We start from the raw sequence: 14,761 nt of genomic DNA, 5'->3' as shown, positions 1-14,761 counted from the left end.
CGCCTGGTGCTGGTTAATTGCAGAAAAGACAAAAAAAAAAAAAAAAAATTGTTAGAAAAAGTCAAAAAAAATTTCAATAGTACCTGCAAAAATGAAAAAATGACATGAATTGCAAAAAAAGACAAAAATTATGTCAGGAAAATCTAAGGTTTGAAACTTGTAATTAATCAGAATTTCACCAAACATCTATGCCAATTAGTTTAGATTTGAAACTTGCAATTAATCAGAATTTCACCAAACATCCAAGGTTTTTTTTTTTGGCCAGAAACATCCAAGTTTATATGATGAAAATTTAATATTGCATTCATCTGTAGGCCAATTAGTAGTGTAAAAATAAAGAAAGCAGCTTAATAGCAAACTTGAGCGTGGATAGGCATGGAAACACGGATGGATGATAAATATATTTTTTCTTGGATAAATTAAGCAATATTATTAGAATGAAAACAAAGGGTATATAATAATAATGACTTCTAGAAGGAAGATATCCACACAAAAAAAAAAAAAAAAAACTTCTAATTCTAGAAGGAAGTAGAAACCCAATACATCTGGACATGCATGCACTAAACAACACACTAAAATCTAAATGCAAGGAATGGATTGTATTCATTCATGTAATAATTATGGTGAACATTTCATTTGTATTATAGAGAGAATGTACAAATATATCTTAGCAACAAAAATACAGCAAACTAAACTCATCACATACTAGAAAAACTAAACTAAACTAAACCAAAGCTGAATGCTCCTTAATTAGAACCCATGTACGTTGCCTTGGAGTATTTGTGCCAACCAAGAAGCATAGAGATGCAAACCCTCATTATATAGAGCTTCCCCTTTTGCTGTCTCACCATTCTCTTCCACTTGGCAAATCTCTTGCCCATGTTTTCCATTAGTCTCTGATATCGCACTAAGCCTTTCTAAGACAAGGTCTGAATTTATTGAGATCAAAAAATCCGATGTGGCATAGGATTCTACAAGTCATGAGATTGGACATACAAGTACACACTTCAAGAACACGTCATAGTTAGGGTCCCATTGTGCCTTCATATTGCATGCATGCCACGTGATCTTTCCCTATCTGAACTCAAACTTAAATCATGCCGGCCATTGACAATTGTCGACCTTTGTTAAACGTTAAGGCAGTTTCAAAGTACATCACCTGAATCTTATCTTCAAGGGTGACATGCCCCACAATTCATTATCCTTTTCTGGATAGCATTGTCTTTTTCCTTAAAGCAATGACAGAAATTAAAAGGTGCCTTTCTGAGACCTTATTAGGAGTACTGTGTTGAAAGCTAGCTTGCGTGCCTCACACCCCCCCTTAGCGTCAAGTCTCACACACACATTTATACAATGAAAGAGACGCTTTGAATTCATTTTCAAAAGGAGATAAAAGTAGAATAAGAAGAAGAAGGGAATTATTTTGTACATTAATGGGATGATTGCATGCATGAGTTATATATATTTTATATATACTTCACATGTATGCATGATGCAACTATAACCTCATCGATAAATTTTTTTTTTTGCTGAGATAACCTCATCAATTAAGTGTTATAAACTTCTCATATTTACTTTATGTAATTCCAAATTCTAAGTACTAACTCATCTTATAAATAAAACTTCATTTAAAAAAAAAAAAAAAAGATGTTTATTTCTTAAACACTTAAGCTTGATTTATTTGTCATTCCAAGCATGTCTCATAGTTTTTGAGGTGTGTTGTACTTGCGTATATCTATAATCTAAGCATATGACCTTACGAACTCAACTTTTACTTTCTTTTTAAAAAAAAATTTCTTTAAAATAATTATATTTCATTTCAATGTTCTTAATTACTTCGACCGTGAAAATTCAGGGTCTTTGTAAGAGCTAGTGTTAGGTCTTGTTTGGCAATTTCCATTCTTTTTTGACAATAGATCAATGTAAGAATTTCTTAGATAATTTCTTTCAAAACTTTTGTAAGACATGTTGAATATATTTCAACAATTTACTTTTGTGATTATGCAAAAAGGAACTACATATAGATATAATTATAAGCAATAATACAAATAGATGTAATAGGCAAAAACAATAAAAATATGCTATATATATAAGAAGAAATCTGCAAATAATTAAAAACTCACAGATCAAATGCATGAAAAATGAATGATTCAGATCAAGTCTTGTGTTTGACAAAATCTTCTTAAAGCAAATTTCACCACTCACAATCTGTGGTACATTGAGACTCACAAACGTCTACCTCCTAAGATAAAATTATCTACAGCACAAAGAAGAAACACACAAGATCCGTGCTCTGCGAAGTACTCTGTCTCTTTCTCTCTCTTTAACTCAAATGAATGCACAAAAATATTCTCTCTGGGATGTTTCTCAAAAGTTGTTTTTCATGAATGAGGAACTATGCATATATACGTTACTAAACAGATACACTATTTCAAAAATAACTATTGTATACAGGCTTACTGACTCAAAAATAAAATAATAAAATATATTATTATTATTATTTAGACAAGAAGACCTAGTCCACACATGCCTAAAACCCAACCCAATGTCTAACCCATGAGCATATAAACTCATATTCTCTATCATTTCTTATGTGGGACTCAAAAATTCTCACCACTTTAATATCATGTTCAAGTGGACACATTAGGAGTCAATTTCTTATTCCCTTCATACTATTTTTCTTACAAGACATACTTCTGGTTTGATTTTAAGTTAGATATACTTTATCTTGTGGCTTGACATAACATTTCTCCAACAACTCCTATTAATTTTGGGATATCAGTAATGCTTTCATTCGAATACTCCAATAATCAAGATTTTCTTTGGTATGATGGGAGTATAAGAAATGACACCATCTCACTGATAATTGTCACTCTTGATGGAAAATCATACTCCCTCCACACACACTCATAATGGAAGAGACACTCAAACTTTCAAAAGAAGATAGAATTTGAGTAACACTTTCATTTAAAAAATTACGTTTACTTTTTCCAAGATACTAATCCATCAAAATTTATCAAGAACATCATATGAGCTCTAAATTTGCTTCACTAAATCATGACTATATAGTAATCTTATTTTATTACAAAGTTTTTAGTAGAAAATGGAATTTTGTGGATGATATGGGACAAAATGGGCTTCTGCCCTTTTTGGGCAAATTAATTAGCCTTTTACCTTTCTTCTCAAACTAAATAGGGAAATGTCTCTCTTTTGAAAATCCAGTTTCTCAAAATCGAGTTTAAAAAAAAAAAAATTATGGAGCCCTATAGTGATGTTTTTAAGGACCTATAGTGACATTTTAAGAACCTATAGTGACGTTTTATAACTTGATATCCATAAAATCGAGTTATAGGCAATAATATCAAGTTACAAAACGCCACTATAAATATTTATAAACGTCACTATAGGTCCTTGAAAACGTCACTATAGGGCTTAAATCGATTTTGAAAAACTCGATTTTCAAAAGAGGAGTATTTCCCTATTTAGTTTGAGAAGAAGGGCAAAAGGCTAATTAATTTGTCCGAAAAGGGCAGAAGCCCATTTTGTCCGGATGATATATATATATATATATATATATATTTTTTTTTTTTTAATGAACGAATTTTGTGGATGATATATATATATATATATATATATATTTTTTTTTTTTTTTTTGAGGAACTTTTGTGGATGATATTGATAAAGTGGAAATGAGGAATCATGATGTTATAAATGTGACATGATAATTCATTAGGCATATATATCAATTTGTAAAAGACTACAGAAAAGCTTATAATAGAAGTGACAATTATCTCAAGAAGATTGATAGTGTATGTCGCCTTCCTGCGTGTCGTATCATGTTTAATTGCCATGTAAAAGAATGGCAAGGAGAGGCTCTCAAACCTTATCTTAAAGCAAAAGCATGAAGATAAGATCTCTAAATAGCACATAAATCTATGTGGACCTATGGGTTAATGTTCTGATATCCAGCTAATATTGGTGTCAAACTTGATGGAAAGGGATTGGGTTTTGGCCTTAGCTAGTGAGTCTGAGCCTGAGTCTGAGTCTATAACATGGAAAGTAATTGGAGAAGAGTGCAAACAACTTGGACCATTAGAATGTTGTGCTTTAACAAGCTGAAATGTGAGAAAATTGAATAAAAAAAACCAAGCAGTGGGGGGGTCATTTCTTTTGTTGGGTATTGTTGGGTCTTAATTTGGAAGTACAATAATGAGTGGAAGTAGTTGATCTGTGTAGTTCAAGATGTGACTAACTGAGACACACCACAATCAAAATTCCCTTTAAGAAACATCGTGGAAAGAGTTCGATGTTAGAGAGAGAGAGAGAGAGAGAGAGAGAGAGAGAGAGAGAGTTTACTAGTATTGGCAGTGAATAAATATCATAGGAGCCATGGGCCATCATTTAAATATTATTTTATTCCCTGCAGTATAGTTATATTTACTTTAGGATAATTAGCAAAAAAATATTTTTACTTTAGGATATATAACATTTAACCCCCTCAAATATTTAAATATTTATATTTTTGTTAGCTTAACTATATATATTTATAGGCAATACCTAAACAAATTAAATTTTAACCCTTAAATATGATTTATATTTATATGTGGAGAGAGAGAGAGAGAGAGAATTTTAAGACTAAATTAATTTTTTAATTTAGTTTAGTTTAGTTAATTTATTTAATTCTATGACCAAAATTAACTATTAGTGTCTCATTTAATAAAATAATGTTTCATTTGATAACCTACGTGTATGTTAAAAGTTTAATAAAGAGTTAACTACATGTTCTTTTTTTTTTTTTTTACAATAATAGTTATAAATTCAGCGTAAGTATTTTGTATAAATAAAAAAATCTATAAACTCTCATTCCTCTTTTCACAATGAAAATTTTTATCAAATTATTAAAGAAGACTTTTACATGGCATATAAATTATTGAGTATATGACATTTAATTTGAGAAAAATTTATATACTCTTATATAATTAACTTTTACATTTTAAAAAATAAAAATAAAAATATAAGATATGAAGAATTCTCTAAATTATACCATATATATAAAGAAAATAGTGTATTTTTTTTTCCTTAAGCTTGCATAGTAGTGTACATTGGTTTATAAGTAATGGGCAAAAGTGGTGTGATTAAAACAGTCCTAACTAATTTCTGAAAAAATTATATACTGAAAAAATTATATACTCTTGTATAATTAGCTATTGTGCTCATAGCTCCATATTGGGTCCGAAGTCTGTTGTTAGTATCTTGAGGCCCATTGGGCCACAAAGAGAAGTCTAACATGCTTTTTTAGGTTCAAACGATGTAAAGAAGAAAACCCAAACCGTGATAAGGGGGGGCCACGCTAGCAAGTTATATTTGTATCCTCCTATATAATTATTTTGAGATGTATTATAATATACAAGAATCCTAAATCTCTTATTTAACCAATTGACTTAAATTCGAAAGTTACATGATCAATAATTAAGAGATTAAATTGAAATTTGCCTAATAAATCAAATACCAAATTAATAATTTAACTATTGGTTGGGGCTTGGGAATAAACTGTAAATCTAAACATCTTGAGTTCAATTTTCAATCTTCATTAAGATTTTCCCTAGATTACCTAATACGCGGATTTGGCAATGTGGGTGATGCAAACTATTTTAAGGCTAGTTTGGCAACATTTGCCCCTTATACCATTTTGTAGAAGCTGATGCGAGTACTTTTAAATGATAATCTATAAAAGCTACTGCAATAGTAGGGTTATGTATAAGTGAATAAAGCAATTTAAAAATTAACAAAAGAGTAGTCCTATATTTTAGGTAATGTTTTAGTAGAAGTTAAAGTTGCATTTTTACCGGATTATTCTTTAGTTTTGTCTCTACTTAAACAAAGGAGTGTAGGGACTTTTTTGAACTAAAAAATGAGGAATTCAAATAGGAGAAACCGCTTAAATAATAATATAGATTATAATGCATTCTTAATTTTCTAAATTTTATTGTAGATTATTTGTTCTCCTTAAAAATTAAATAATTTTTAAAAATAATTTATATTTCTCTATTTTCAAAAATATATAATTTTATTATTTTTTGAAGTTTTTTATTGATATTATTCTTTTTTGAAGTGGTTCATATTGTTCTAACTATTTTTATTATTCGCTATATTTTCCTAATTTATTTTGGTATAATTAAAATTTCCAAGTTTCAAATTTATTATTCAAATTTCTCATTTTCTTAAAGAGATTAACATAATAATTAAAACTTAATGCCTAATTACAATTGATATTACTAAAATGATTGATAGGCACATTAAAATACATAGCCATGTAAATTTTGTTTTGATATAAAATAAATTTTCACTTCTGAACTAACAAATGATTAACTCAAACAAAAATCAAACCAAAGCTATAAGAGGGAGAGAAAGGACTTGCGATAGGGAAATAAAAAAAATAGCACCAAAATATATCAATCCAAAGTAGAGACATTAAAAAATAACACCGAAACATATCAGTCCATTTGGGTTCACCTCAGTTCATTTGGATTTACTTTGGTCCAATTTGGTCCAATTCAATTCTTTCGGTCCATTCAATCCAATTTGGTCCACTTCAGCTGTTTTGGTTCATTTTATTCCACTTTGGTCCATTTTAGTCCACTCCAGTTCCTTTGGAAAGGGAATTATGACATCGTTTTATTGTGATGGAGTTGGGATTAGAGTTTTCTTTGGGGGTGCAGCGTTGGTTGCTTTTCAATTGGACGGGTATTTGGTTGGATGGTTTATAGGTAATTTCTTTGTTAAATTTTAAGATGGAAATTTGTTTGATTACAATTTAATTTGTAATAGTAAATATTTATATATAATTGGAGTTTATTGTGGGAACAAATGTATGGGTAATAGGAGTATTAGACCAAAAGTCATATATGGGTGTTTGAAGCGGTGTCGAAGGAAAGTTGTTTTAAACGTTGCAATTTGTGTATGAATGAATATGTTGGTTTGGGGTTGAATGAATATGTTCGATATGAGACATAACGAGAGGGAATTGTGGAATTGTCTTCTACAAGTATATATGGTAATAAATATGTGTTCGTTGTTCTTGTCCATAATGTGTATAAACCTACATATGTACACACTTTACCTAAAGTCAAATCTTGGTTTCGCCCATGAACTTAAAAGTTTTCATTACTTGTACATAGGTTTTGCTTGAAATGGAAAATGTTTAACATGAGAATTCAATGACAATGATGTATACAGAGGAACTTTTTTTTTTTTTTTTTTTTTTGAGTCAAATATGTATACAAAGGAACCTGTACACATATTTGTGAACGATTTTCTAATATAAAAAAAGCCAACTAAGCATATACGTTTTAGATTTGTTATACTTTCTATTTAATGGAAAGCTATTTAATAGAAAATGTGAAGATCATGTTTTTAACCAACTATTTTTAGTAATTTTATCTAGACAATGTTGTGCTTACAATATATGGTGCTTACAATATATGGAGAGGCAATGTGAATAACAAAGTACTTTATGTATTCCCTACGTTTGCTTGGTATGGAAACATAATCATAGCATGCATAATAGTAAGCTATGCATATGAAATTGTGATTATATGAATCCTAATATTTGAAAGTTGTAAATCATAAATATTCTCACCTTTGCTACCCTTATATAAACTCAACTTTGCAACCCATTTTCTTGCATCTTGAAAAGCTGTAAGGTTGAATTTAATCAACCATCTTATTGGCTTTATTCTTTGCCAAATTTGCTTGTATTTCAGTATTTAGTAACCCTGTATTTAGGTGGGTTTATTGTAAGGGTAGTGAGTGAGATAGAGTGTTGATTGCTCAAGAGTGTGCAAGAAAATAGAGACTCGCGGCTTGATCTCGCGGGTGGCTCGCGGCTGCAAGCCACCAGATGCAGCACACGTGCCAAGCGTGCCAGAAGGTGAACAGTCATGCTAGCTGGAGCACTACAGGACAAAACAGGACAATTGGCCATACGGTTATCTCGCGACTTAGTCAAGTCGCGAGGCCAAGCCGCGAGCCACCCTTATTTTGTAAAACCTGACGTTTCACATTCCTCACTCATTCTAGTATAAATACCCCTTATACCCACATATGAAAGAGTGCTTCTAAAGAGAATTTTGAGAGAGAAACCCTAGAGTAAAACGAGATTGATTCACCTACAATCAATACATTAGAGTCTCTTCAAATTCCTCAACTCTCTTCCTCTCCATTGTCAAACGCTTGATAGGCATTTTACCAAAACATTGTTCTCACCATATTCATCACTGTGAGAGGGCTGTTTGGTGTTCTGGGAAGCAGTTAGGAAGGAATCAATCTAAATTGGTTGATGCTACGGTCTAGTAGCGGAATTCAGGAAGCTAGAAAAGAAAAAGGTTCGGCGCAACCTTGTTGAAGCAAGAAGTTTAGAGGGCTTAGGTGCACTGGGTAGATTAGGCTTGGAGGGTCTATTGCTGTCCATGTATCCCAACTACATTTTCTAGTGGATTGTTTACCGCTTGGAGGGCGGCGGAGAGGTTTTACGCCGAGAGCTTCGGTTTCCTCTTCGATAACACATCGCGTGTTGTCTTTGTGTTTGCATCTTCCTTCCCTTTATCTTTGCCTTTTTATTATCTGTTGTGGGTTGTGATTTTAATTTGGCTTAGATAGTTTTTCCAATTCTATATTATAGCTTATGTTCATTTTCCGCACACTAGTTGTTTGACATAAAGCTTGAATTGGTTAATTTGTAAATTGGGGGTCTAAACGTTTAAGGGTGTTTATACACATATTTGAACTTTCAAAAGCTAAGTAGGTTTTAACCCCAAAAAAAAAAAAAAAAAAAAAAAAAAAAACAGGAAAAATATAGTGTTCAACATTTCTTTCATAGATCATGTGAACAAAATGTTGGGTGGTCGTCTCTTTTGGGAAGTATTTGTGCGCAAGGATTTTTGCATCCCTTGCTAGCAACCAATTGTTGTTGTTCTTGGTATATCACCAAGCTCATGGTGATTGGTACTACAAATAATGTATCTTGAAATATCATATGATTAAATTTCATTTCATATGTTTTTTATTTTTTAAATTTTGGCAAAAGAATGTAGTTTACACATTTCCTTGCTCTAATAAAAGTATTTCTTTATCTTGATCTCTACTCTCTCTCACACACAATCTTCGCAATTTGTTTGATTTTAGTTCTACACAACATATTGTTTGATTGCCATTCTACTATTTTCTCTTTGCTAAGTCATCGAAGGCTTTGTGTGAAATGGAATGGTAAGCATTACTCATTTGAAAGTGTCCCACGGTGATCTAATATCTTTTCAAGAAAATGACACAAGAATCCGCGGTGAAGAAATAAGGAGATTTGCTTTTATTATTACTTGGACATACTATTTATTTTGCCATGTTAAAAAAACTGTAGGATTCACTTATCCCATATAGCACAAATGTAGAATCCATTGTCAAACATTCAATTCTGAGTTTTAAGAATCAAACAGATTGCCAAAACTCGTACGCTCAGAGTTTACTTTATAACACCAAGGCTGAGACTGAGCTTAAAACCATGATCTCAATTTTTTTACTAAGTCATTGAATAAAAATAAATGAATTTTTTTTACCAATCCATTGACCATTTACCACTATTGTTGCTAACGTTTTGCCTCTTGCACTCCCATTGTGACAATACCTTTTTCTTATCAAACTAGTCTTAGCTTCTTTCTAAGGCTCTGTTAGTTTTTAGACTCCTTAAAACACAATTGGATTAACCTAGTTAATTAACCAAGTTGTTACTTAGTCCAAATCCCAAGTCTAGGTTATCACAATCAAACAATTATATCATGCATAGCAGCAGAAAATAAATAAGACAATGATATGATCACCCAGGAAAACCAAACCGGTAAAAAACCTGGGGAGGATTTAACCTAGCTATCCTCAAGATAAAAAGCAAATCTACTAGAAAGAATCGAAATTCATACAATAAGACTTACAAGCCCCCATGCTCGACTTCTTATTGCTACCCACCAGTAGAACTTACTGACACGACCACGTGCAAGCTCCGAATCCACGGACTCCTTCTTTCTTTGGCCTTTGCAAAACACAAACACCCCAGTTTGTGACTTTGAGATCCCACTCAAAGGTTTAGCAACACAAACTCTCCTATTTGTGACTCCAAGACCACCCTTGAAGGTTTAGATCGTCAACACCTTTGATGACAAGAGACGGCAGCAACTTCTATAATACCGGATCTTGAGATTCTTCAAGGAATAATACCGATAGAAGACATAAGAGAGCTTTTGGGTACAAAACCCTAGATCTACAAAAGAGGCACAAGATACACTCTAATCTCTCTAAAAAAACTCTCAAAACCCCACCTAGGGTTAGCTTATAATGTCCTTTAAATACTGGAAAAAACGGCTCGCGATTTGGGCTTCAAACGAATAAGTTATGGCATTTTTACGTTTTGTTGATTTTGTTGATATGCGATTTTTGATCAATCGAAAATCTCTAGCATCAATCGAGTATCAATCGAATCAACCAGCTTGTAACTCATTTGTTTTTATCCCGAACTTGAGTTTTTTGTCTTGGGCTTCAATGTAGACCATTCTAAACTAATGAGACTTAGTTTTTGTCATGTTTTGTCATGGTTTGCCAACATTACAAACTCAAAATCTAACAATCTCCCCCTTTGGCAATCCGTGACAAAACACACATACAACATAATGCCCATATACAATAAAATGCCCAAATACTTCACAAATCACAATCTAAGACTCCTAACTTAGAAGTTGCAAGAAGAGGTAGAAGGTCTTGATCAGAATGCACTTGTCTTTCCTGAAACACTCAACAAACACATCACCGCATGTGTGGAAAGAAAGACATATAAACAATAATATGAAACAAAATATAAAAAACAAAAGTAAATTCTAACTCTCCCCCTAAGTTAGATATATCAAAAAGTTTTTATATTCTCCCCCTAAACAAAACAAACAAGTCATCTATGTCTCCCCCTTTTTGTCACGTATTGACAAAGACTACCCAATCAGAAGGTAGACAGAAAACATACGCAACAGAGTAAGAGAAAATAGAGACAACTCCCCCTAAGAACCACAAAGGTTAAAAAAAATTTATCCCCCTATAAAAATAGGAAAAACAAAACAAGTTTTGGGAAAAAATAAAGGGGGTGGGGATAAATAAAAAGACACAAACCAAGTTTAAAAAAAAAAAACTAAGTTGAGGATACACATGAAGAAAAAATATTCTCTCTTTCAATAAAATGCAAACATGGCACTATGTGACCCATAAACAGTTGCATGAGTAGAGAAAATATTTGCACATTGATTATCCATCATAACTCTTAAGAAAATAATTTTCTACAATTCACACATAAAAAAAGGCATATACTAGAAAATACATAACTCAAAAATTAATCAATCAATTTTTTGATCAAGCTGAGTACCCAATGTAATAAAGTGTATGCATGTTATGTGTGAAAACAATGAGAGATATGACTGCAAAATTGCACGATGGATACAAAAAAATCAATGCAATGCATGTGAATCCTAAACATAAATGATGCATGGAAAAATCAAATTTTTGAAAAAAACAGAGCAACTTAATGCAGAAACTCCTCAAAACACAATATTTCATGAATGAAATGCATGAGTATGAGATTAAAAGTTTTTCAAAAAAAACACTTGAATTCAACCCAGATCTTCCAAAAACAGGTTTTTCAACCAATTGTCCTCAAAAACTCAAACATTAAGATATTTTGCATCAAAATCAAAGAACTTTAATCTTGGATGGCCACAACAAAATCACACACAATATAATGTACCAAGTTTAGCAAAGAATAACTTGTGTAATGTGTGCAACTAGCAAAAGCTTGAAAAACATGTGAGGTGATATGTAAATAGAAATCAATCACAATTTCTACAAAATTCATCACATAGAATTTGAAAGAGACTATCACCAAAAGAGTTACATCATATAACTCTCACATCTCCTAGAAAACAAGCTTACAATCATGTAAGTTTCTTGATTTTTGCCTCAAAATATACACACCATTTTTAATTGTTCAGAAACTTATTAAAATAGTCGGGATAATATACACACCAATTTTAGCATTTATAACCGAGGCTACACCTTATGTTCTTTTTGTGCATGTGCTACACTTTCTCGAGCACAAAATCTTATGATATGCACTAAGGTGTTCATGATTAGCTAGTAAACAGTGGTGAGATGGTTATTTATGCCTTTCTCAAAAGGATCAAGTCTGACAGTCAAATAACATGTGACTTCAAGATTAAGACAAAATGATAAATACCATAAACATCTTTCCCACACAACATGCACTACAAAGTTTCAACTAGTTAAGTGTAATAAATAAGCTCATCAAAGCTAAACAAGGTACATAAACTTGTTATTTAAAGATAATATGGCCAATCCTTGATTATAAATCCAAGATGTGAAATACAAAACACAAAAATCTTTTTGATTTAAAAAAAATTATGACCAAAAACAAAAAGCACACATTATGCTAAATGAACAATGCAAATGCAATGCATGACAATGCTTAACTAAGCTATAAAGGGTACACAAACAAGAAATATCAATTTCTTAATTAACCCATGAGTACATGTACAAACTAGTACATACTCACACAAAATCAGAAATAGCTTAGCACTTATTTAACACATACTATTCAAGTTTCTCCACAATGTCAAGCATGTTCTAAATCAAGAGAGATATCATAATTCATGTAATCCTCGAGAAAAATAAAACAAGACTCAAAATAAAATATTTTTGTCTTTTTGAAAATTTTTCAATGTTTTTGTATTTTTTTTTAAATAAAAAACATTCTAAAAGAAACAAAACAACTAAAAACAAAACATGTCCACAAACAATTGAAAGAATTAAATTAGGGACAAGTCAACAACACTCACCTTGGAGAATCTTTTCTCACCCATATAGCATTAGTCTTCAGCTTTGTAGGTGAAAATCCATGAGAAGTAAAGTGTATTTGAGGAATTACACCAATCTTCTGAGAAAGACTGAAATCCTGCAAATTCCTTTCACAAGCCAACAAGCTCAAATTTTTCAAAAGAATATGAAACAATTTATATGAACTTATGGCAGGAGAAATATCATCACAAATCCTAGACTGAAACATAGAATGTTTAAATTTCAGTTTATGACAATTAGGATGAATGTGACCATGGACACCACAAAAGTGACAGACAGGAACAAATTTAAGAACATCAGTATTCCTAGTGACAAATCTAGTCTCAGATTTTGGTTTTTGCCTCAACAAAGAACAATTTGGTCTAATATGACCAACAACACCACAAAGGTGACAAGTAAACACAAAAACAGATTTATTGTACTCTCTAACAGTAGGTTTAGACTTAGATTTAGAAACTTCAGCGTCAACATCAGAACTTTTACCTTTGTCTAACCTAGCAAAATAAGCCTTCTCTTTATTATTCCTCTTAAAAGGAGGGATATAAACTTTCTTAGTTTTAGGCTTAAGAAAAACAGAAACACTTCTATTATCAACAACAGGCTTAGTACTAGTCAAATTTTCAATTTTAGCTTTAGATTCAACTAACTCTTGTTCCAAGCTTTTCATCTTCTCATCTTGAGAGGAAATTTGATTTCTCAAAAATTCATTCTTTTTATTAGATTCATCTAATCTAACAATCAATTCCTCTTTTTCAAGATTAGCCAATTTTAACTCTTCCTTGAATTTCTTAGCAATTTTCATAGATTTCAATAATTCCTTACGAAAAGTTTCACAAGCATCAATAAAATCAACAGAAGCATGAGCAGAAACATGATCAGAAAGACACTTCAAATTATCCATGACAAAAGGGGTCAAGGATCAGCTCTTAGATCAAAAGATCTAAAACAAAAGAGCAACCTGCTCTGATACCACTTGTTAGTTTTTAGATCCCTTAAAACACAATTGGATTAACCTAGTTAATTAGCCAAGTTGTTACTTAGTCCAAATTCCAAGTCTAGGTTATCACAATCAAACAATCATATCATGCATAGTAGCGGAAAATAAATAAGACAATGATATGATCACCCAGGAAAACCAAACAGGTAAAAAACCTGGGGAGAATTTAACCTAACTATCCTCAAGGTAAAATGCAAATCCACTAGAAAGAATCGAAGTTCATACAATAAGACTTACAAGCCCCCACGCTCGACTTCTTATTGCTACCCACCAGTAGAACTTACTGACACGACCACGTGCAAGCTCCGAATCCACGGACTCCTTCTTTCTTTGGCCTTTACAAAACACAAACACCCCCATTTGTGACTTTGAGATCCCACTCAAAGGTTTAGCAACACGAACTCTCCTGTTTGTGACTCCAAAACCACCCTTGAAGATTTAGATCATCAACACCTTTGATGACAAGAGACGGCAGCAACTTCTACAATACCGGATCTTGAGATTCTTCAAGAAATAACACCGATAGAAGACATAAGAGAGCTTTTGGGTACAAAACCCTAGATCTACAAAAGAGGCACAAGATGCACTCTAATCTCTCTAAAAAACTCTCAAACTCCCACCTAGGGTTAGCTTATAATGTCCTTTAAATACTGGAAAAAACGGCTCGCGATTTGGGCTTCAAACGAATAAGTTATGGCCTTTTTACGTTTTGTTGATTTTGCTGATATGCGATTTTTGATCAATCGAAAATCCCTAGCATCAATTGAACCAACCAGCTTGTAACTCATTTGTTTTTATCCCGAACTTGAGTTT

At 32.0% G+C, this 14,761-nt stretch overlaps 1 protein-coding gene across 1 annotated transcript; it reads right to left on the bottom strand.

The window, feature by feature from the left end:
- Window positions 1-628: 628 nt before the first annotated feature.
- Window positions 629-892, bottom strand: LOC126689756 (small polypeptide DEVIL 5-like). Its single transcript, XM_050384942.1, has one exon. It carries the CDS (start codon window positions 888-890, stop codon window positions 747-749), a length of 144 nt encoding a protein of 47 aa, XP_050240899.1. The 5' UTR covers window positions 891-892; the 3' UTR covers window positions 629-746.
- Window positions 893-14,761: the final 13,869 nt, after the last annotated feature.

This window comes from Quercus robur, chromosome 6 (assembly GCF_932294415.1).
Source record: "Quercus robur chromosome 6, dhQueRobu3.1, whole genome shotgun sequence".
Classification (NCBI taxonomy): domain Eukaryota; kingdom Viridiplantae; phylum Streptophyta; class Magnoliopsida; order Fagales; family Fagaceae; genus Quercus; species Quercus robur.
The sequence above is the reverse complement of the archived record's forward strand: the minus strand, read 5'-3'. Positions and strand labels throughout refer to the sequence as shown.

Excerpts from the sequence above, each read along its gene's own strand:
- LOC126689756 (XM_050384942.1), bottom strand. The coding sequence starts at position 890 with ATGGAAAACATGGGCAAGAGATTTGCCAAGTGGAAGAGAATGGTGAGA.